This window comes from Scylla paramamosain, unplaced genomic scaffold, assembly GCF_035594125.1.
Source record: "Scylla paramamosain isolate STU-SP2022 unplaced genomic scaffold, ASM3559412v1 Contig24, whole genome shotgun sequence".
Classification (NCBI taxonomy): domain Eukaryota; kingdom Metazoa; phylum Arthropoda; class Malacostraca; order Decapoda; family Portunidae; genus Scylla; species Scylla paramamosain.
In genome coordinates this window covers 248,626-270,536 of record NW_026973689.1, presented here as the reverse complement: position 1 = coordinate 270,536, position 21,911 = coordinate 248,626, and the positions used below count along the sequence as shown (strand labels likewise).

At 40.1% G+C, this 21,911-nt stretch overlaps 1 protein-coding gene across 1 annotated transcript; it reads right to left on the bottom strand.

Annotated features, from left to right (window-relative positions):
• Positions 1 to 1,822: 1,822 nt before the first annotated feature.
• LOC135097540 (fibrocystin-L-like) lies at positions 1,823 to 21,911 on the bottom strand. The gene is made up of 11 exons (XM_063999470.1): positions 21,476 to 21,911; positions 20,367 to 20,558; positions 19,020 to 19,152; positions 17,703 to 17,870; positions 17,468 to 17,565; positions 16,950 to 17,072; positions 16,535 to 16,787; positions 13,425 to 13,742; positions 12,766 to 12,915; positions 10,600 to 10,749; positions 1,823 to 2,780 (listed from the first exon to the last, which is right to left on the bottom strand). The coding sequence occupies exons 2-11, from the start codon at positions 20,418 to 20,420 to the stop codon at positions 2,689 to 2,691; spliced, it is 1,539 nt and encodes a 512-aa protein (XP_063855540.1). The 5' UTR covers positions 20,421 to 20,558; positions 21,476 to 21,911; the 3' UTR covers positions 1,823 to 2,688.

The window sequence follows — 21,911 nt, the reverse complement described above, 5'->3', positions numbered from 1 at the left end:
GAGAGAGGAGAAAGGGGGGTATTGGGAGAGGACAGATCACTTCCAAAAAAATACCAGTGTGTTTCCAGTGTAAACACACACACACACACACACACACACACACACACACACACACACACAGTTAGTCTTGGAGGCCCAGAGGCTACCACCATCTTACTACCCATAATAAGTTTGTGTTTGGACTTCTCTCATCATCATCATTTATTTGTTTCTCTCACACGATTTATCGCCGTACATTTACTTTATTTGTGTAAGACCTGTTGTGTTACTTCTTATAGTGTGTGGAGTGGGGGGGAATAGACCTTCAGGAAGAAATATTTATTTGATGTTCAGTGACTGTGTTTCTTTTGAGGAGAACAAAGTCTTCCAAAGAAATAAAAAAGATAGGGCAGTTAAAATATAAATAGTAGGTGACTCGAATGTAGGCGAAAAAAAAAAATCTTGTTTATTTCTCTTGAGGTGATGCCAAAGGGACGTAACAGTAGTGATGAAGGATAGATGAGACTGTGTTGTGGTTAAGAATCCCTGTGGCTGTGGTAATAGAGAGAGAGAGAGAGAGAGAGAGAGAGAGAGAGAGAGAGAGAGAGAGAGAGACGAATGGTATTTCCTAAGCTGATCTTCCCTTGCAACTATTTATGTGACATTTTTTGCCATTCAGCTCCAGCAGTGGACACGAACAGTTGTAAACATTTTGTCCGCTGTTCTGAGTTTCTTTGTGTGTATTTATCTATGCACGAAACAAAATGATACTGGCTTTTTTTCTTTGCACGAGATCTGTATTTTTATCAATCAATGAAATGATTGGTACCAGCTTTCCATCGGCCTGGAGAATGTGAATGATAAAAAAAACAATAACAACTGGGAGACAATAATGATTGAAATCCATCACGAAAATCACTGAAATCAAGCAAAAAGTTGTCCGAATCTTTAGAAGGAAGAGTCTGACGAGCTGGAAGGAGGTAAATAAAAAGAGGAGAATCAGAGAAAAAACACTTATAAAACCTGACAACTGACAGATTTTCATCATATTAGAAGACTTAGGATTTAACAAAGCGTTCAGCACCATGGAATTAAATGTTGCAGTCATGTTGGTGATGCATGTGCCTCTAAATGAAATAATGAAATGAAAAAGATCTTTTCTTCAAGTTTTCCTGCGTAGGTTGTCATTCGTTTACCTGGCATTTTTCTTCAAGTTTTCCTGCGTAGGTTGTCATTCGTTTACCTGGCATTAAACATGTGAACTTTCTTGCCTCGTTATTCTAATATCCATGACTGAGTACTGGATCAGAGATTGAGGATCAGTAAATCAAAATTCTAGTCTGGAAATCAATCGTCTTAAGTTCCTGACTCTGCCTTGGAGTTGATGAATGGAGTGCTTGATACATTGGTCGTCTCACTGTCTCTCATCTGGCCTCACCTCCATTCCCTCTTGCTTCTTCCTCCTTATCTCCTGTCCCATTCGACGTGTCCCCTCTCATCTGAAATTCCGTCTCCTGTCCCAGCCGTTCCATTTTCCGACCAGCACCGCAATGCCACTGTACCCTTTGATCTGACTGGCCTGGCTGACCTCCACCCTCCACACACCAGCACTGTTCTATCACAGCCAGCCATCTCTTCCTGTCTCATTGTAACCTCCTTTATCCTTTGTATTTCCTGTCATCAACAAGGCTACTTTTACGTTCTTGCACCGGGTATTTCATCTACTAATAACCCCTTTCTCTGTCACCAAACTATAAACTCCCACTTCATACCTCGCTGCGGTCACTCAGCGTCATCCTGTCCCGCCCCACTCCGCCCTGCCCCGCCCCGCACCGCCCCGCCAGGCACCTTTAAGCACATAACCTGGCGGCTCTCCTCAGGTGGCCGCGCCCCCACAGGCCTCCACACCACCATTGATCACCTCTTGCCAATATTAGTCACTCCCCAAGCCCGCAATGCACACGTTAATACAATGCATGCAGCCTGCCTCTCTTACACGCACACACACACACACACACACACACACACACACACACACACACACACACACACACCCTGTCATTATATCAGTATTGAAAAATTACAATAACTGAAACTATATCTGGTGTTAACGTATTTTCAATTCTCAATATTTTAGCTTACATTGGAAAGAAAAATACTGGAGTATACCAGCTCTAGAACATCGGAAGATTTAGAGGTGCCTTAGTCTTAAGACAGCGTAATGGAATACCTGTTTTTGGGAACGTAGATAAAATGTTAATGTCAAAGCATCGTTCGGTCAATGTGACTTCAATTGTAGGTCAGTTTCTCGGGGCTTTCAATGTAGGGAAAATAAGGGATCGTTTAGATAAACAATGCTTAACTGAAGAATCAAAGTAAGCCTTTACTGTGGGAGGGGACACGCAGGAGATTTTAGAAGACTCCTGAAGCAGTAGATAACGGAGGCACTTATGATGTCATTTGCTTGAACTTCAGGTAAGAGAGAATTGGTTCTTAAATACGCGAAGGGATTGGTTTTCAAATGCAGTACCAGTAAAGTGACAAGTGAATGGAATAAACTCAATGGTCAGGTCGTTAGAGCAGAATCAATGGGAAACTTTAAAAGAATATTAGATAAATCTATGGATAGAGAATATAGACTGATAAGGATAAATATATTTTTATAAAGGGGCTGCCATGTGCTGCTGTACTGGCTTCTTGCATCTTGCCTTATGTTCTTTTAAGATTTTGTGGCATAGTTCCCGTGGCCGCACCGACCTGCCTGCCTGGGATGGTGCAGCTGCCGGGGAAGGCTGCGGCTGCTGCAAAGTTCCCATAAAAGATGTATCAGTTTAGGTTTTTGTGTTTTCTGCTCTAAAACTGTTGTGTTCGTTGTCTCTGTTTTTTTTTTTTTTTTTTTATTGTTCTCCCATTTATGTTCCTGGTGTTCTGCCTTTGTCTTTCTCTCTTGGGTCTTTCAAAATGTGGAGGATTTTTTTTTTTTTTTTTCATAAAGTGTGTTGACAGGTGTGTGTGTTTTTGTTTTACTGTATATGTTCACTGTATACGCTTCATAACGCTTGATACTGATAGCGGAAACCAAGATTTTGTATACTGATAAGAAATTGGGAGTTTTTGCAAGTATCAATGAAGCTTTCTGTCCAGTCACCGCCACAAGCCTTACCTGCAGTGCTAAGTAAAGTCAAATCTTTCCCTATGTTTTCTTTTTTTATTATTATTATTATTATTATTATTATTATTATTATTATTACCATCGCTCCTTTTTCGTTACATAATTTTTTTTTCTTCCCTTACCATTACCTCCTTCTTAACACATTTCCCTCATTTTTCCAGTTTTCTTTGCAAGCTTTCACTTTCCTTCAATCCTTCCTACGTTCTCTAACCTTCCCCTTCTCATTTTCTTTACCATTACACGCTTTTATCACCTCTTCCCTTCATTTATCCCTTTCTCTAGACCAGGGGTTCTTAACCTTTTGATGGTTCCATACCCCCAATGGATTGTCGAATATGGTCCCATACCCCCTTCACTTGACTGTTCAAATAATTATCACCAATCCTATTATTTGCCAGTATGTCTTCCAGATACGAGTATTTCAATTGCTTGAATTTACTGTACTTTAGATACGGATTACTAGGAAAAAAACATAACCATTGATGATTTTATTATTTTTTTACTGAAAGCAAAATTAATAAAGTTATAGTTCCGTTTTATTATACAAAAAAAAAAAAAAAAGAACAACATAAATGTGCAAGTTTTTAGTCCCTCGACTACATAAAAACATAACCATTGATAATTTTATTATTTTTTTACTGAAAGCAAAATTAATAAAGTTATAGTTTCGTTTTATTACACAAAAAAGAACAACATAAATGTGCAAGTTTTTAGTACCTCGACTACATGAAACAGACTTTTACTAATCTAGTGAGATATTTGCTGTTGTTTTTGTGCTATCAAAGCATGGAATCGTGGTACAGTTACTGACAAAGCTACTCGCATGTCATCTGACACATCAAGTCGATTTCTCCACTTTGATTTCATATTTAATAATGCAGAGAAGCCTGTTTCACAGAGATACGTAGTTGTGAAGGGAACCAAAACATGCATTGCCCTAGTATAGGGTAGCGCGCGCATCGCACTGGCAGAGGGGGAAACTACCAGTACCCAGAAATCGAGTCCCAGACCCCCGGCCTTTGGTTCCCATACCCCCAAGGGGTATGGATACCCCCGGTTAAGAACCCCTGGTCTAGACGCTTTTCATCAACTCATTCCCGTATCGACAGTCATCCCTTCACATTCTCCTCCTTTCTCCCATTACATCACATCTTCTCATACATCTCCTCCCCTCCTATACCCACATATCATCCACTCTCCCTTCGTGACACCATCTCTCCCCCTCATGCGTCCCTCCAACCCCTACAGCCCCGCAGCCTCCGAGGGACGCGCCTTAGTCGGCCGTAAGTTATCCTCGCGGCCGGTAAACTTAGGCCGCGAGGACCATAAAGCAGCGGCAGCGTTATATTACCCGCGAGCAGAGAGAGAGAGAGAGAGAGAGAGAGAGAGGTTACTTTGCCATTCGAATATACGGTATAAGAACGATACGCTTTTCTCACGATCAGCTAATCTTTCAATAAGGTGAAGAGAGACGTAAACCACCTTGCATTCCACAAATTGAAGGAATAATAAAAGAGGGGCCGAAATAACGGAACCCGAAGTGACAGCCTCTCCCTTCACAGTCCCTCGGTCGGCTCGATTAGTGGCCGCAATTTTTACAAGGATAAATCAACCGAGTCCAGAAATATTAACACATAGCTTAGACCTCTTGCTATTTTTGCACCCTGTCAGAGCCGCACGGAGCCTGACGCGGGGTGATGCGCTCAAATATGATGCTTCCTTTCGTTCCAGGTGGTGTCGAGGGAGCAGTGTGTACCAGGTCTCTGAGAATTGAGTTGCACAGGGCTCAGAAATCCATGGGTCAGATCAGCATTCATGTTCCCATCAACGTTTAATGGTTTGCGGCATGTTAGCAGTCCTCGCTTCTGTCTGCTTCCTGGAAAATCGACGGAGAGAGAGAGAGAGAGAGAGAGAGAGAGAGAGAGAGAGAGAGAGAGAGAGAGAGAGAGAGAGAGAGAGAGAGAGAGAGAGAGAGAGAGAGATTTGTAGAGGAGGAAAGAATAGGAAAATAAACAAACAGAAGTCAAAAAGGAGGGCATTAAAAACAGAAGGAAAAGGAGAAAAAGGAGGAGGAGGAGGGGAAGGAGGACGAGGAATACGAGTTAAGGGACTAAGGGGAAACAAGAACATGGGAGTCCCTATGGTGACAAAGTGATAAAGAGGCATCGGGCATAAGGGGAAGTAAAATAAACTGAAGAGAAGAGGAATAAAGGATAGTGGGGAAGAAGAGGCGTGAAAGAAAGCAGGAATGAGTGAAAGAGGAAGAGAAAGAAGCAATGAAAAAAGAGATCAGATGAGACTAATGAAGGAAGAGAAAAGAAGGAATGAAAAAGGGAATGGTGGAATCAGTATGAGAATGGAGGAAGGAGTAAATGGAAAAAGGGTAAGAGTGATTAAAGGGAGAGAACCAGGAACGAATGTAGGAAGAAAGGAGGAGGAGTGAAAAAGGAAGGAAGAGGAACAGTAAATATGAGAAGGGGAAAAGGAGTAAATAAAGGAAAGATAGGAGTGATGAAAGGGAGAGGATGAGGAACGAATTAAGGAAAAAAAAAAGAAGAAATGGGAAACACTAAATATGGGGAGGAGGAAAGGAGTAAATGAAGGAGGAACAGGAATGATCAAGGAAGAGGGTGAGGAAGGGCCGGGCAGGGTGCAGGAAGACACCAAATTCACACTGCCAGCACTAAGCCAGATGGACAGTGCAAGGTTACCATTTAGCGATTAAGCCTCCCGCCCTGGTCACCGCGCGTGGACTCATGAATGTTGCATCCTCAGGGGACGCAGCAAGAGGAGGAGAAGGAGAAGCAGCAGGAGGGGGAGGAAGGAGCAAGGGAAGGAGGAAATGGAAAAGAGACACAAGTTTCCGAGTGGGGTTTACAAATTATTCTATTTATACTGCTGGTAGTGGTGGTGGTGGTGGTGGTGGTAGTGGGAGAGATAGAGGTGGTGGTGATGATTATGGTGCTCCTCCTCCTCCTCCTCCTCTTAATGGACAGATACGTAACTCATGTGCTCTCCTTCATTAAAACGAGTTCCTCTTATTCTTTTGCAGTCTCTCCTCCTCCTCCTCCTCCTCCCCACCCAGACATGTAAATAGTAGTGTGGCCTTGCTCCTTAAGGTGGGTTTGTCTGGTTTTGTTGCAAACGCCATCCTAATTTTACTTTCCTGCACCATTTACTGTCATCACCACCACCACCATCAACACCGCCCTTGCAGACCATCACCGCTCGTGTGTGTGTTTGTGTGTGTGTGTGTGTGTGTTTAGTCCTTCGGGGAAAAAATTTACTTATCTGATGTTTGGGAAAAATAAAAGTGAAATAAGTAATATTACAAGAATAATTAGGGTAGAAAATAAACAGAAAAACAGCAAAGTTATCACTCAAAGATTCCACGGCACGACACGGAAAGCAAGCCGTAGTGAAGACCAGGAAGCACTAAGGGAATTTTGGAGAAATCCTGTATATATATAACACGAGTAGGGGAAGACCATCTATCATTCAGATCGAGATGGTAAAAATCCTTTGGCGGCCATTCATAGTGCATTGCTAGGAGTGGAGAGAGGGGGGACGCAGCAGTGAAGGGTGAAAGGCTAAAGGTATAGATGAGTAGAGTGCAAGGGAGAGGGGATGCTTTGACGAGTTGAGACTTGTGTGTGAAAACAGGAAGGAACTCTAGAGAGAACTTCTGCACATGGCTGGAAGTGAGGGAAAACATAACTACAACCTGAAATTGTGAACTGAAAATATGAATAAGAAATGCGTGAAAAAAAAAAATAATAATAATAATAATCATTGGTATTGGATAATAAGCATTCTCACGAGTGTTTCTCCGGTTTATAATGTAGAAATCTTGTTAAAATGTCACCGGAATCACAGAAACTTAAACTTAAATAGCATATACTAGAGCCTTTTGAATGTAGTGGAGATGCATGCAAGAAGGATTTTAGAATCTCGGCCACAGTTCGTTGGTTGTGTTTTTAAGTTGGTGCTGTCTAGGTATCTGTTTTTTTTTTTTTTTTTTCTTCTTTTTCTTTGTTTTTTTTTTGTTTTTGTTTTTTTGCTTAATTTTCATTTACTTATTTATTTGTTTATTTCATTTTTTGGGGTGTGTGGTGGCAGTGGTAGTCTTTTTGATGTTGTTGTTGTCTTTATGAAGGTATGGATGAGGAAAAGTAGAAAAAAATAAATATATTGTCCATTCTTGACACTACTATAACAACAAAACACTATTACTGCAACAATTACTACTACTACTACTACTATTACTCCCACTTATATCAATACCTGAACCATTACGAATGAAAACGACGAGTATAACTACCACTGCTGATCTGACGACGACAAGAACAAAAACTAGAACTTCCACTGCAACTACTACTACTTCTGCAACAACAACAATTACCACTGTTATCACCACCACCACCACCACCACTACCACCACCGCAGAACATCACGCAACACACACACACACACACACACACACACACACACACACACACACACACAGAGGATGTACTCCGATAAAAAGTCTGTGTTTATCAGCTACTAAGAAGAGCCAGAACACACCTCTCTTTGCCTCCCACTAGCTGATTCCTGCCGCGTGCTGAGGGAAGGTGGTGGTGGTGGTGATGGGGTTGAGTAGGCTATGGCCCTTAATCCGAAACACTTTGCTCTCTCACCACGACTATTTTCAAAGGTCACACAGATGATTAGTCGGGCTCCTCAATACTGTTTCTTCTGTTAATTACAATGTATGAATCCTGTTAATCTGTCACTAGAACCAAGAAAACTAGAACCAAAGAAAAACTCGTCTGCCTTCAACTGTTAAAAAGCCTTTGGAATGTAGTGGAGATGCGACGCAAGTTTCCATTATTTAGTCCTATCGTTTTATCATTCTAGTGTATTTGTATGCATAGTTTTTTTTTCCCCTATACATATATTATTATTATTATTATTATTATTATTATTATTATTATTATTATTATTATTATTATTATTACTAGTATTTTTATTTATTTATTTATTTATTTTTATTTTTATTTTTTTTTGCTTACATATATCGAATTAAGGGGAAAGATACATGAACTTTAAGTCCTAAAAATTCGCGCTGTCTGCTTGAGTTTTGGATGTGTAAGATTATCCTTGCATGCAGATCTTGAATTACTACTACTGGTGGTGGTGGTGGTGGTGGTGGTGGTGGTACTACTACTACTACTACTGTACTAACAACAACAACAACAACAACAACAACAATGCTAATGACACGTTATAGCTACAATGCATAAAACCAGACAGACCCTCATAAATACAATACACTAGTGATGAACTATTGATATATGAGCAATTATATACAATGAGTACCTACATATACGAGTAATTGTTTATAAGATACCTGTACACTGACGACTTATGCGAAGTATACAGGTTTGATTGGTTAGCGTATTGTTAGGATTGGTTCGTGCGAGAAATATATTTTTGTCATATTACATTAAGTCTTTTGGATAATGGTCATGGCTCGCATACAGAAACGACAACAAACTCTGCTCTCTCACCACAAGTATTTTCAACAGCCACAGAGATGATCAGCCGGGCTCTCAAGTTTTTCTCCTTTTAACAATGTAGAAATCTCTTCTCGTGTATTTTCTTTACGTATTATTATTTTTTTTTCCCTCTCGCAATACAGGTTTGTCTTGTTATTCTTTAAGTCACTTGGTAATGTCATACAGAGTGTGTTGTTTGCACTGAAACGATATGCAGTATTCTCTCTCTCTCTCTCTCTCTCTCTCTCTCTCTCTCTCTCTCTCTCTCTCTCTCTCTCTCTACTCCACTATTTTTGACTCAGGTGTCCCAGGTAATGCTCTGCGCAGGTGCTATCAGCCAGGCGGTGACGAAAGATGCAGGAACCACATGCAGAACACTCAGGTATTCAAGAACACACACACGCACACTCTCTCTCTCTCTCTCTCTCTCTCTCTCTCTCTCTCTCTCTCTTTTTTGTATTTTCGCTTCATAGTTTTTATTCTGTAATTAGTATACCTAATTTTCTTTCACTCCAGCTTTTGTTTCTCTCTCTCTCTCTCTCTCTCTCTCTCTCTCTCTCTCTCTCTCTCTCTCTCTCTCTCTCTCTCTCTACTCCACTATCTTTTGACTCAGGTGTCCCAGGTAATGCTCTGTGCAGGTGTTCTCAGCCAGGGGTTGACGAAAGATGCAGGAACCACATGCGGAACACTCAGGTACTCAAGAATAAAATGAACACACACACACACACACACACACACACACACACACACACACACACACACACACACATACTCTCTCTCTCTCTCTCTCTCTCTCTCTCTCTCTCTCTCTCTCTCTCTCTCCTTTTTTTTTTTTTTGTATTTTCGCTTCATACTTTTTATTTCGTAATTAGTATGTCTAATTTCCTTTCACTCCAGCTTTTGTTTTCCTTTTTTTTTATTGTTTTATTTTCTAATGTAGCGGTGCATCAACACATGAATTGAGAAAATTCTTTTATTACGAGAATCTATTTTTTTTTTTTTACCTGTCTTTCTTTACTGCATCATTATAATGCTGACATAAACTACGGCAAAGAAACGAGTAAATTAAATAATATATGAAAGAAAGGAAAAGATTGAATGAACGAACGAACAAAAGGATCTACTGATTTTAATGTGCCACAGTGAATGAATGAAAGAATAAATGCATGAACGAACGAACGAAAGAATGAAATAGTGAACGAACGTAAGAAATAATGAAAAGAAAGCCAACGAATGAATCAGTGAATGAACAAACGAAATAATAAATAAATGAATGAATGAACGAACGAACGAGCAAAAGAAAGAATGAAATAATATATGAACGTACAGAATATTGAAAAAAAATATATATAAAAAGAACAAATGAATGAAAGAATTAGTGAAAGAAAGAATGAATATAACGATTCTGAAAACACCACAGGAATGAGAAGAAACTGTGCATATATTCAGATGAAGGAAGCTACGTGCAATATTACTGCAATAATGACTCATAACTGAAACTAACGGCGCATTCCAGTACAAAATGACTCGAAGCTTCATGAACCTCTACCTCACTCCGCCTCGTGCGCGTGAATGTGAACCTCGTGAGCTGAGGCATCGAGTACACGAGCCTGGATAGAAATTAAACAAAAAAATAAAGTAAAATAAAATAATATAAGATAAACGCATGTACAAAAATATGTCTGAACCATGGCGTGTATAGGAGGAAGAGGAGGAGGAGGTCCACGTATCCACTGGGGCCTGGAGAGGAGGAGGAGGAGGAGGAGGAGGAGGCGGCATTAATGACACTTACAAAAAATCCCAAGTGGAATTGACAATCTGGTAAATAGATTTAAAGGAACAAGATAAAAGTCTGGCACATCGACAGATTTATGGGGACAAGAGGAGAAGGTGACTTGTATTGCTCACCAGGGTTGGCAATGAGGGCGATGGGGGAGAGGCGCCGCACCTCTGTGTCTGTGTCTATGCTCTCAATGATCATGAGGCGGCAACGCAGCGAGAAGCACTTCCATGCCTGCCACGATGGAACCACAGCACAGGAAGCATCACGGACAATGCCTGTGGGATGAGACAAAAGGAGAGTATGGGGAGTGTTAAGGGATCTCAAACAACAATAAGTCTTTAGTTTCTTAAGTGCCTGGTTTGGGTGCAGTGTGCATGCAAGTGTGTGTTGTAGAGCTGTGTGGATATCTGACACACACACACACACACACACACACACAGGAAAAGTACAAGGAGACCTACATAGAACTATAAAAAGGGGGAAGATATGATAAAGAAAAGTAATACGGAAAAGGATTTGTGGGTGATTATCCAGGACACACTGTCACCAGAGAAGCACATGTGGGAATTTTGGCCACGCATAGAGGATTTTTAGTAACATTAGAGTGGCTTTTACCTACATGGACATGAATATGACGAAAAAAATAATTACAACCATGATTATGCCCTGAGTTAGAGTATGCTGCAGCAACTGAGGAAACTGGAAAGAATGCAGAGGACAGCAGCAAAGATGGTGCCAGAATTGAAGGAAAAGACTTATGAGGAGTGACTGTAAGAATGAGATTAATAACACTGGAAGAAAGAAGAGAAAGGGGAGACTTAATAACAGTGTGCAAATCAATAAACAGTATGGAAAAGTTAGACCGACAAGTTTTGGAGATACATGTAAATAAGGGAACAAGATGTAGAAGAGGACATACAAAAAGATTAAGAATAGTAAATGTCTCAGTGACATCAAGAAATATAGTTTCCTATACCAAAGCACTGATCTCTGGAATAGTTTAAGCTGTAATAGTTTTACAGTTGCTAGTGTAAGCAAATTTAAAGAGAAACTGGATAACTGCAGCTATGGAGACAGGTCAAATGACATCAGGACCATAGGGGCTCAAGCATCACCTCCCCAAATATGGAGTTACATACATGAAAAGAATTAGCAACTCTTCCTCTGTCCAGCTATGACATTTGCAACACTGTTTTTCAGCTTCCATATGGTTGAAGGTCCTGAAGTAGCAAATGGAGTCACAACAACTTATTGATATGGGATTCAAGTGTTGTGTGGGCTGGTTGAACTAAGGGATGCATTCATTCAAGACCAGCCAGGCTCAAGCCCAGCGAGAGGGAGCCAGCCAGTGGGAGTGTGTGATGCACAGTGCATAACCATCTCTTGCTCAATCAGAGTTTTTCTCCAGAAGAAACACGTCACCCGGAGTCAATCACTGCACTGCTTACTACCCCTCCTCACGCTTCCTCACACAGTCCTGCCCAAACCTCCTTCATACCAATCTTTACCTGTGACTAACCAGTGCCACCTGTTAATCCTTTGTCTCACTATTATTACTAACTCATGACTTCCTCTAACATAACATTCATTCACCCTTCAATTTGTTGCTTTCTTTTAAGTAACTAATGTACTGCAGTACCAATACTAGTATTTACTATTTTTTCAAAACTCTGAGTCTATTATACTTTTATTATTATTATTATTTATTATTTATTGTTTATTATTATTATTATTATTATTAATTATTATTATTATTATTATTATTATTATTATTATTATTATTATTATTATTATTATTATTATTACTGTTATTATTATTATTACTATTGTCATACTATTTTATTTTTTCTTGTGATATCAGGAAGATGTTAATAATTTCATTATTTACTTCAGGTAAAACATTTCATTAAGGTTCAAATTCCAGGTCATGCAAAAATATATACACAAACTTAAAGGGAGGAGTTATATTTTACATGCCAGTGTGCATATGCAACTTATGATTTTTTAAAATTTTAGGTAAAAAAATTTTGAAGACCAGGGTTTTTATCTGAAACTTAGTTGAAATTTATATCTTTCTTAGAAGTGGTGTTATTGTTGATAAACTTTTAGATACAGTTTTCTCAATTTTTTAAAAAAATGGCACTTGAGTCTCTATGGTCCTGATGCCCTCAAATGAGCTTTAGCTCGTATCCTGTACAATACAACTAGGTAAATACAGCTAGGTAAATATGCACACACACACACACACACACACACACACACACACACACACACACACACACACACTGTACCTTTATTCGGAAACTTGTCAGCTGCCTCAATCTGGGATCCGTCAGGATTCTGTCTGATTGGAAGAGGAATGCGGTAATCTCCAATGCCCCTCCGAGGATCTCCGTCCCACTCCCAGTCAGCCTGAGAGATTACTGTGGCATCCTTTTCACCTGCAGAGAGAGAGAGAAAGAGAGAGAGAGAGAGAGAGAGAGAGAGAGAGAGAGAGAGAGAGAGAGAGAGAGAGAGAGAGAGAGAGAGAGAGAGAGAGAGAGAGAGAGAGAGAGAGAGAGAGAGAGAGAGAGAGAGAGAGAGAGAGAGAGAGAGAGAGAGAGAGAGAGAGAGAGAGAGAGAGAGAGAGAGAGAGAGAGAGAGAGAGAGAGAGAGAGAGAGAGAGAGAATGTGATGTGAGGGAGAGGTGGATGTATAAGGAAAAATGGATAAAAAAAGAGATGTTAATCCAGTAACAAAGGGATTCTAGATACTTAAGAGGATATAAGAAATAGCTGAGATAGAGATCAGCTTCACTACATAGAAATACAGATACTTGGAATGTACTGGAGATGATAGATACATAGAGTGTCCATTGGCTAAACTAGAATGATATACATAAAGAACAGTGTAGTTCAAATCCAGTATACCAAAACTATATTAACACACACACATGTAAATCCACACTAACCCAGCAGAGATCCATCAACATCCGTCACCACCACCTTCTTTAGTCCATCACAGTCCATATCCACACACTCTGACGGATCAATGCTGCTCAAGTTGGGCCTAGGAATGTACATGTAGCTCTCCTGTGGTGTGTTGAGGAACAAGAGACCCTTGACAAACGCGGGGTGGTTGGCGTCCTCTGACTGAGGGTTCACCATGAGAGCAATGCCTCGCCCGCAGTCGGTGTCACGGAAGTTGTGGAACGTGAGACCCTCAAAGTGTGTGGAGCCGTAGAGTGCTGGGTAAGTGCCAGCGTTACTGAAGGTCATGAGAGGTGCCACTGTGGGGGAATGCAAGTGTCAAGTGTTTAGGGATCAGATGTAGTCAGCTGTGCTGTGCCTGAGCTCCTGGGGTGTATTAGGGTGGACCATATAACTATCACTTTGTAATGGCACATTTTATTTGAGTAAGCTTCGGTAATTTTATCAAGCCCAAAGTTTAATCTATTTTCTGAGGTGTCTTCATGCTCCTCTCTAGAAGCCATTCTGGTTCTATGCAAGTGAAAATAACAGGAACAGGAGGAGAGGAAGAGTCCATCACACCTTTTCTTATGTCAGAGCATGGATATCATAGACACTACATATGAATACATAACAAAAGTTCTCACAACAAACACCCAACTCACTAGGGCTGGGCGGGAGATGATTACTGGATCCGAATCTGTAAAATCCTGAGAAGCGATACAAATCCAATTACTGCGTCAGGATTCTAGAATCTGGTGTAGAATCCAGTCTTCAGACGAGGTCTCTTAATTCGTGAGTAAAAATAGTTATGGAGAACAACGTAAGAGTAAACTGATTTGTTCACTAATATAGTCTGTATGATGTTATTAATCATGCTTTTGGAGCATATAAACAATGAGGTCTGAGGGACTAGTTATGAAATTTACTTGTGTACGCTAGCAACATGTCGAAGCTTATAGTGTTGCTAAAGTCACCATCTCTTTCGTTGGAACTGATACGCCAATTTCATGTAACGTCATACCATGGCATACATATAGGACATGACGTGGGCAGAGCTCTCAGTCAAGGTTTAGGACTGATGGGGGGGAACCTATGGTAGTTGTTTCCATGGGTATATGCATACCTAATATGATTATGTATAGTTACTTCTAACACTGTTTTACAGCAACTTTTTACCTGCATAATAATAGCCAAAATTTATTTCAGTAACTATCCTGCTTTTATGTAGGTCTCCCCAAAGCCGTGCATCTCGAGTTGAGTAGTCTACTTTTGTTTTAAGGGACTTTCTGTAAATACCCTGAATTTAATAAAAAACAGTGGTTCTGCATGATGGCAGCCAAGCGTGGCAGAAATGCGCCCATTTGGGATTATGTGGAGCTATCAATTCCAAAACAAGCAATATGTTTGGTCACTACAGTACCAAAGCCAGTAACTGCCACAACAAAACCAAAGAAAAAATCACTGGTGTAAATTTGATTTGAAAATGCATAATCTGGCATGTTCATCACCTCAGCCATCCACAGGCCCTTCTATTGAGCTGAGAAGATACTTTGAGGAGCCTCATTTATGCAGGGACAGCAATCCACTGGCGTGGTGGAAGCAACACGAAACCCTCTTCCCCAAGTTAAGTGAAGTGGCCAAGAAATTTTTATTCATTCCTGCCTCATCTGTTCCCTCAGAAAGACTCTTTTCCAAGGCAGGGGAGCTTATCTCCCACAGGCAGAGCAGCCTTAAGGAAGGGAATATAAATATGATTCTCTTCCTTAATAAGAACATGTGAAGAGCCGCTTCCTACCAGTGCCAAGTGATATCCTTCTAGATGCCTTTTTGTTCTATAGTATTGCATGCATTTTGTTTTCATGGAAACTTTTATGTGGTCATACTACTGGTCATACTGTAGTACTAATTAAATTATTTTCTGTGATATAGATTTTTTTTTTTCCTTTTTTTTATGGAACTGATGTGATAATACATTCTGTGATGGACATGATTTTATTGTATATATTTTCTTATTTTCCACTTGTTAACATCAAATACATGAAATGTTAAGTTGAATGTTATCTGTATGCAAAATCATGTATGGATGTAATCATATGCTTATCTAGTATCCATTGTAATTGTAAGGAAATATTAAGGAAATTAATGTAATGAAATCCAATGCAATATTAAGGAAATTATTGACTATGATAAGGAGAGAAGTATTTTAATTAATGGAAATACACTGTGATGTCTGGAACAATATGATTTTTTTTTTCTCATTTCCAAACTTTAGTAGAGGAGGACTCTTTTGTTACTACTTTCTTACTGTTATTCTTAAAATAGCAAAAACAATTATGATGCCAAAAATAATGTTAATGTATCAAGAAAACATTTAGAAATAATGTACCTTATTTGTCAATAAATGGAAAATCTATCATAAATGTGTATGAATAACTATAACATCCTTGTATCATTTAAAGTAAATTAATGAAAGTAATAGCAATCTGAATGGTTACTTATAGTGTGCGCCCTTCACCTTGCTGAAGTGTGTCTCACTCAACTATAACTGCACATGTATTTTCATGATTGCATATTTATATCATGGAATTCTTCATATATATATATATATATATATATATATATATATATATATATATATATATATATATATATATATATATATATATATATATACACACACACACACACACACACACACACACACACACACACACACACACACACACATATATATATATATATATATATATATATATATATATATATATATATATATATATATATATATATATATATATATATATCCTTGGTAAGCATCATGGGAAACACAGTCTGCATCTCGGCAAATTCTAGCCAAAGGGAGAGAGTCGTGATGTTTGTAACAGGTGGAGGGGAATCCTGGATTCTCTCCGTGGTTGGATTCCCTTGCAAACACCAACGAATCTCGTGCCTGGCAGACAATAGGAAGAATCTCGGGTGCCTGGGGCTTGTTAAGAACTTAAGAGTACATAGGATTCATGGAAGGTTCGAATCTCATGAATCCAACAGGGCAAGTAATCAGATTTGCGATTACCTGTTTTATAGAATCCTGCCCAGCCCTACAACTTACTATTAGATCCAGAGGTGAATGATGCTAAGAGGATGCCAGTGTTTCCTCCGCCGACGCCTCCGCCAAAAAATTTATCTCCATAGAACTTCATTATCCGGGACTTGGATGCCTGGTATTCACAAGTGTGTGATGGGGAGACACCCACAAACAGGGAGTGACTGGCATTGGCTGTCTTGGGGTGGAACTTGTGACTCAGTGAATCTGGCTCATAGATGATCTGCATTGCTCCCAGGGGACTGTCCACAGAGACAACCTGGGAGAGAGAAAGCCTTCCTCAGTCACACCTAGTGCAAGCATGTCTTCCTTCAATGCATCTATAAATTTTCTCTTAGGTCTTGGGGTCTTAAGGACAATATATTACAGCATTTTTGGAATTTATAGTGTCTCTCCTCCTCCTCCTCTTCCTCCAGCTTACATTAGTGATGAGGGAGCTGGCATAGTGCTGGACATAGAAGCCTGTGTCTGAGATTCTCCAGGTGTAGAAGTTGTTGAGTCTGCAGCAGTCTGTCAGTGGCCCCGTGCCTCCCTTCTTCCATAGCTGCACAGTATACAAGGGTTAGGACAACACTGCTAATGCTACTGACTCTCTCTCTCTCTCTCTCTCTCTCTCTCTCTCTCTCTCTCTCTCTCTCTCTCTCTCTCTCTCTCTCTCTCTCTCTCACTACATCTGCACACAGCAACAAAAAGGTGGCAGGAACAAGGTACAGTAGCACTAGTAACACCAAAACTTCTCTATCTCTCACACTGTCTCATTCTCTCTCTCTCTCTCTCTCTCTCTCTCTCTCTCTCTCTCTCTCTCTCTCTCTCTCTCTCTCTCTCTCTCTCTCTCTCTCTCTCTATGCCTGCACACAACAATGCAAAGTTTGCAGCAGTGTATGGCAGCACTAAAAATACTATAAATTATTCTTGCACCTCTCAGTCTCCGTCTCTCACCATGACTCCATAAATTGCATTGTGCACTTCATTCCCCATCCACCAAGTTGTGTCCTTGCACAGCTCTCCAAGGGTCTTGTAGCCAGCCTGTTCTGCACCTGTACAACACCATGAGAGACAAGAGTCAGCACCACAAGGACTAAAAAAGACAAACACACCACAACAAATAACCGATGTCTTGACACACATTCCCCAATATCCTTCACCAACACAAGACACAGAAGTTGTTATGTACCAGCAACAACATTGCCAGTCAGTACAGTGTTGGGTGCATTGTCCAGCTGAAAGGCACCACTCCAATTCAAGTTCTCTGTTTCCTGTCTGTCTTCATAAGTCCCCAGGAAGAACACAGTTGTGATGAGGTTCCACCTGTAGGTGTTGGAGCCTGTCTCGTCTCTTATGCCTGCCAGAGGGATGGAAAATGAGAGGGAAATGAGGAGAGGAAGTGCACTAGTGACTTCATTAATGAATTTCCACTTTATGAATGGTTTCTGTTACACAAATTACTAAACATGTATGATTAATTAAAGGAAAGGTAGTAAAAAGCTTTTCGTCTCATCAACTCCTCTCGTCTAACTGACTGTCTTCAGCCTCTCTCTCATTGCCGCAATGTTGCATCTCTAGCTATCTTCTACCGCTATTTTCATGCTAACTGCTCTTCTGATCTTGCTGACTACATGCCTCCCCTCCTCCCACAGCCTCATTGCACAAGACTCTTTTTTCTCTCATCCCTATTCTGTCCACCTCTTTAATGCAATAATCAACCAGTATTCTCAATCATTCATCACTTTCTCTGGTAAACACTGGAACTCCCTGCCTGCTTCTGTATTTCCACCTTCCTATGACTTGAACTCTTTGATGAGGAAAGTTTCAAGACACTTATCCTGTAATTTCTGACAACTACTTTTTACTCTGGGGACCAGCAGCTCAGTGGGCCCTTTTTTCTTATAATTTTGTTTTCCTTGGCTAGTGCCCCTCCTACATAAAAATAAATAAAATAATAATAATAATAAAAATAATAATAAAATAAATAAATAAATAAATAAATAAATAGATAAATAATAATTAATTAAAAACTATAAACACAAACACATACACACACACACACACACACACACACACACACACACACATACCTGAATCTAGCACAAATAAATAGATAAGTAAATAAATAAGAAAAACCATATGAATACACACATAAAAAAAATAAATAAATAAAATAAATAAATAAATAAATAAATAAATAAATAAATAAATAAAATAAATAAATAAATAAATAAAACACACACACACACACACACACACACACACACACACACACACACACATGGTAGTGGAGGAGAACGTTATCTATCATGTGCTGGATTCAGGTGTGTGTATTTACCTAGTTGTATAGTACAGGGTTTGAGCTTTGGCTCGGACCCTGTACTATACAACTAGGTAAATACACACACCTGAATCCAGCACATGATAGATAACGTTCTCCTCCACTACCATGTTCAAGGTCTTGATGAGCCCAACAGCCACATTATAGTTGAAATTGAATGATGACCTCTTGACGTAGCTAGAATGGTCACCAATGGCATCAAGGCCCAGGAAGGCAATGGAGTAGCGTGGGTCAGTGATGTCAGTGAAGCCTTCCTGCCCCATGTTACGGAACTCCACGCCATCCACTTGGGCCGAACCTGAAGGAGGGACAGAAAGGAGTAGTGGTGATGGTATTGGTGGTGGTCATGGTGGATGGAATGTAGTGGTAATAGTAGAGTAGTAATGGTTTTATTAGTGGTGGTGCATGTTAAGGACCACACTCTGAAAAACTTCTGGCTGCACCTCTGCTCTGAAAAGGCTGTACTTGAAGTTACACAGGTTTTTAAGGATGTTCTTATGGTTCTAGTGAGAAATGAACAAGATTCCTACATTAACAGCAGGAGAAACACTCTTGAGAACCTGGTCAGTCATCTCAGTGGCCTTTGAAAGCAGTCATGGTGAGAGAGGGAAGCGTTTCCTTAGTGTGGTACAGGGAGTGTGGTGGTAATTGTTTTAGCAGTAGTTGTTATAGTAGTGGTGGTGGTGGTGGCAGTGGTGGTGGTAATGGTAGTAGTAGTAGTAGCAGTAGTAAGCATTCAAAGAAAATGGAACAAATCATCATTAAAAACATCACTTGATCTTCCAGACTTACCAAAGCTTCATCACTTTATCTTCCAGATTCACCAAAGCTTTACCAATCAGCTTATCTTTCACTCAACAAAGCTTTACCAATCAGCTTATCTTCCAAACTCACTAAAGCTTCACCAACTAGTTTATCTTCCATTCTCACCAAAGCTTTATCACTTTGTCTTCCAGACTCACCAAAGCTTTACCAATCAGCTTATCTTCCAGACTCACCAAAGCTTCACCAACTGGTTTATCTTCCAGAGTCACCAAAGGTTTATCACTTTATCTTCCAAACTCACCAAAGCTTTACCAATCAGCTTATCTTCCAGACTCACCAAAGCTTCACCAACTGGTTTATCTTCCAGAGTCACCAAAGGTTTATCACTTTATCTTCCAAACTCACCAAAGCTTTACCAATCAGCTTATCTTCCAGACTCACCAAAGCTTCACCAACTGGTTTATCTTCCAGTCACCAAAGGTTTATCACTTTATCTTCCAAACTCACCAAAGCTTTACCAATCAGCTTATCTTCCAGACTCACCAAAGCTTAACCAACCAGAATATCTTCCAGACTCACCAAAGCTTTATCACTTTATCATCCAGACTCACCAAAGCTTCACCAATCAGCTTATCTTCCAGACTCACCAAAGCTTCACCAACTAGTTTATCTTCCAAACTCATCAAAGCTTTATTGCCTTATCTTCCAAACTCACCAAAGCTTTTTTGCTTTATCTTCCAGACTCACCAAAGCTTCACCAGTCAGCTTATCTTCCAGACTCGCCAACATAATGCTTGCCATTCTGGAAGACTGTGGAGACCAGAATTCTTCCCCCGTTGCTGTTCTCCGTGATTCCTTCCACCGTAATGTTCCGGCTCAGGAGACTGACCTCCCCAGCCAGTGTGATGGAAGTGCCGTCTGACAGCGTGTGTATCTCCCCTGGGTGGAGAGACACAGATTTAATTGATGCCAAACTTGCATGTGTGTCTTTGTACCTGATGCTTGTGTCTATGGATTGCTGAGAAGGAAGAGTCTCTATTTATTCCTTGCATGTTCTACTCCTCTCATTCTGTCTCTTCTTGATAAATAGAAAGCTTTCATTGATTACACACTTGCTTCTGTCTATTCATATCTGATGCTTGTGTTTATGGATTGTCATGAAAGTGTCTATTTATTTCTTGCATGTTCTAATTTTCTCATTCTGTCTTCTCTTGATAAATAGACAGAGATTTCACTGATGACAAACTTACTTTCTACTTATACCAGATGCTTGTGTTTATGGAATGCTGTGATAGAAGGATCTCTATTTATTTCTATCCTCATATGTTTTGGTTCTTTCATTCTCCTCTCATCTACTTCTCTCAAGCCTCCACCACTGTGCTTCATTTATTTCTGTCCTAACAAGCTCTTCTATATCCATTCTCTCCCATACTGAACACTCTGACCTCCCATTCAACTGCAGGTAATTGTCTTGCACCCACTGCATCTACCACACTCAAATATTCCTGTCCTTACATGCTCTACTTCACTCATTCTCTCCAATACTCCAGCCACTCTGATTTCCCATTTCACTGCAGGTCACCGTCTTGCACCCACTGCATGTCACACTCACATACACTCACTTATTCATCTTACTCTCTGCCATTCTTCCTACAAGATCAGACTACCAAAGAATGCTGTGTTTGACACCCTCAGGCACTACACATTGCATTCCTTCTCCTTAACCTGATATATACCACAAATGTTATGCATTCTCCTTACTTTCACCAAGTGCTAGATGGAATTCTGGAGAAGAGGTGGGAGTGTAGACTAAACTAATGTTTCAGTGAGTGAAGGACAAGGAGCAAAACACTCACCAAGGTGCTGGAATTTGAGTGCTGAGTCTAGGGTGAGTGTGGCACCATTGATTGCTACCACTCGCCTCACTTCGCTCTCTGTTGCCTCTTTTCCTGTTGTTGTCACACCCACCTGAATGGCAGTGTGGTGAGAGGTGAAGGGAGAGAATGGGAGGCAGAGCAAGGCATGGGAGAGGAACACAATATGAAAAGGGACATGATCTAAGGAGAGATAAATGGAAGGGGAAGAGAGGAAAGCAGAGGGGGAGAGAAGTATGAAAAAGGGACAATCTGAGAAGAGGTAAATGGAAGGAAAAGAAAAGAAGTTGGACTAAGACATGGGAAAGAGAGAGAGACTTAAAGAGAGTAAAGCAAAATAAAATAATGAGAAATAGAGAATAAGAAGAAGGGGATATAATAGATGATCCAATTATACTCTTCTTTTTCCTTCCCCTTC

Bases quoted from the DNA above. Each gene is read 5' to 3' on its own strand.
- LOC135097540 (XM_063999470.1), bottom strand. From the start codon at position 20,420: ATGGCAAGCATTATGTTGGCGAGTCTGGAAGATAAGCTGACTGGTGAA. The intron at 12,916-13,424 runs GTTAGTGTGGAT...CTCTCTCTGCAG, and splicing joins TGTTGATGGATCTCTGCTGG to GTGAAAAGGATGCCACAGTA. The intron at 10,750-12,765 runs GTACAGTGTGTG...CTCATCCCACAG, and splicing joins TGACAAGTTTCCGAATAAAG to GCATTGTCCGTGATGCTTCC.